Source organism: Scleropages formosus, chromosome 3 (genome assembly GCF_900964775.1).
Source record: "Scleropages formosus chromosome 3, fSclFor1.1, whole genome shotgun sequence".
NCBI lineage: Eukaryota > Metazoa > Chordata > Actinopteri > Osteoglossiformes > Osteoglossidae > Scleropages > Scleropages formosus.
This window is the reverse complement of record NC_041808.1, coordinates 40,569,009-40,571,293: the sequence shown is the minus strand read 5'-3', so window position 1 is coordinate 40,571,293 and position 2,285 is coordinate 40,569,009. Positions and strand designations below refer to the sequence as shown.

At 49.4% G+C, this 2,285-nt stretch overlaps 1 gene segment (V, D, J or C); it reads left to right on the top strand.

Moving 5' to 3' along the window:
• On the top strand, positions 1 to 479 carry LOC114910230 (immunoglobulin heavy variable 3-30-3-like). The segment is given in 2 exon segments: positions 1 to 52; positions 157 to 479. Coding segments are annotated over 2 exon segments (375 nt in total).
• The last annotated feature ends 1,806 nt before the right edge of the window (positions 480 to 2,285 follow it).

Genomic DNA, 2,285 nt, shown 5'->3' with positions numbered 1-2,285 from the left:
ATGGAACTGAATATTGTTGGGAGTTTAATCTTCATACTGGGGTCTCTACAAGGTAGGACTGGAGAAATTAGAACTGCAATGCAATATTGTAAATGTACTGGATGCACAAATGGATTTCAAAGTATTGAGTAAACTGTGACATGTCGGTTTTTACAGGGATCCAGTGTGATGACATAACGTTGGATCAGTCACCTCCTCAGGTGAAGAGACCAGGAGAGTCTGTCAAGCTGTCCTGTGTCATTTCTGGGTTTGATATGACAGATTACCTCATGCACTGGATACGACAGAAAGCAGGTGGAGGACTGGAGTGGATTGGAGTTGTGAACTCTGGTAGTACAGCTGATCCAGACTACGCAGCGTCCCTGAAAGGACAGTTCACCCTGACTGAGGACGTCTCCAAAAGCACACAGTACTTGGAGGCCAAGAGTCTGAAAGCAGAGGACACGGCTGTTTATTACTGCGCTCGAGACTCACACTGACTCGTCTCAGTTCAGCAGCTGTACAAAAACCACGAGTTGCAACACAAGTGCATGTAAAATAATTCTTCTTTATTCAGTTATATTTGTACTTTGTAATGGATATTTAAAAAAAAAAAAACATTTTAACAAAGTCTCCTCCGTGAACCGCCACCTTATCGTGGTGGAGGGGTTTGAGTGCCTGAATGAGTCCAGGAGCTATGTTGTCTGGGGCTACATGCCCCTGGTAGGGTCTCCCATGGCAGACAGGTCCTGGATGACAGACGAGACAAAGCGCGGTTCAAAAACCCCTTATGACAAAAAAATCAAGGCGTCCGTTTTCCCCGCCCGGTATGGGGTCACCGGGGCCCCACCCTGGAGCCAGGCCTGGTGGGGGGGCTCGCATGCGAGTGCCTGGTGGCCAGGTCTATGCCCACGGGGCCTGGCCGGGCTCAGCCCGAAGCCACAACGTGGAGCCGCTCTTCGGTGGGCTCACCACCTGCCGGAGAAATCATAAGGGGCCGGTGCGTTGTGATTTGGGCGGTGGTCGGGGCCGAGTGCCCGGCCGACCCAAACCTCGGGCGCCAACTCTGGTTTTTGGGACCTGGAATGTCACCTCACTGGTGGGGAAGGAGCCTGAGCTGGTGCGGGAAGTTGAGAGATACCGTCTAGATATAGTCGGGCTCACTTCCACTCACAGCTTGGGTTCTGGAACCACTCTACTCGATCGAGGGTGGACTCTCCACTACTCTGGCGTTGCCCAAGGTGAGAGGCGGCGGGCTGGTGTGGGCTTATTAATAGCCCCCCAGTTCAGCCGCCATGTGTTGGAGTCTACCCCGGTGAATGAGAGGGTCATCTCCCTACGCCTTCGGGTCAGGGAACGGTCTCTCACTGTCGTTTGTGCTTATGCGCCTAGCGGCAGTGTAGAGTACCCGGCCTTTTTAGAGTCCCTGGGGGGCGTGCTGGAAAGCGCTCCCACTGGGGACTCTGTCGTTCTACTGGGGGACTTTAACGCCCACGTGGGCAGCGACAGTGATATCTGGAGGGGCGTGATTGGGAGGAACGGCCTCCCTGATCTGAACCCGAGCGGTGAGTTGTTATTGGATTTCTGTGCTAGTCGCGGTTTATCCATAACGAACACCATGTTCATGCATAAGGGTGTCCACCAGTGCACTTGGCACCAGGACAAAGTGATTATTAATTTTTTAAGAACTTAATCGAATCATTACAATCCTAAGGGTCACTCTGTGTAGCACACCTGGGCTCCAAGACAGAGGAAAAGTGAGGGGTGAGGAAGCTGGACTTCAACACACTTTGTGCCACAATCTGTCACACTATAAGTCACACATCGTCCTATTCCTATGTTTCATTCTGTGTGTCTCTCCTTCTATTCTTCCAAAAGACATTTCCATATCACTCAGTTCACTGTTGATTAAGCAACAAGACAGTGAAAACACTGTAAAACTGAACTTTATTTCCCAACAGTAATTTCAAAACGATCAATGTACCAGTGTTATATGGACCCATCCTGAACGGGAGGAAGACAGAGAACCACCTGGAGAGAAGATGCCCGTCTGTACCCTCCAACACAGACAGATTTCACTCAACTGGAGTAAAAAGAAGGGAATCAAGTGTTGAGAGGTTTCTAAGGGTCTCCTTGACAAATCAATCCTGACTTGCTCTGGAACGACTTGTTAAATTACAGTATCTAGTAATATATAGTTTTCAATATACAGTTTCAGTGACAACTTGTTCCATCATCATCAGCGGTTTAGATTGAGGATGACTGGTGGTACCTCTGTTACCGCGTAAGTTAAATTATTTTAAGAA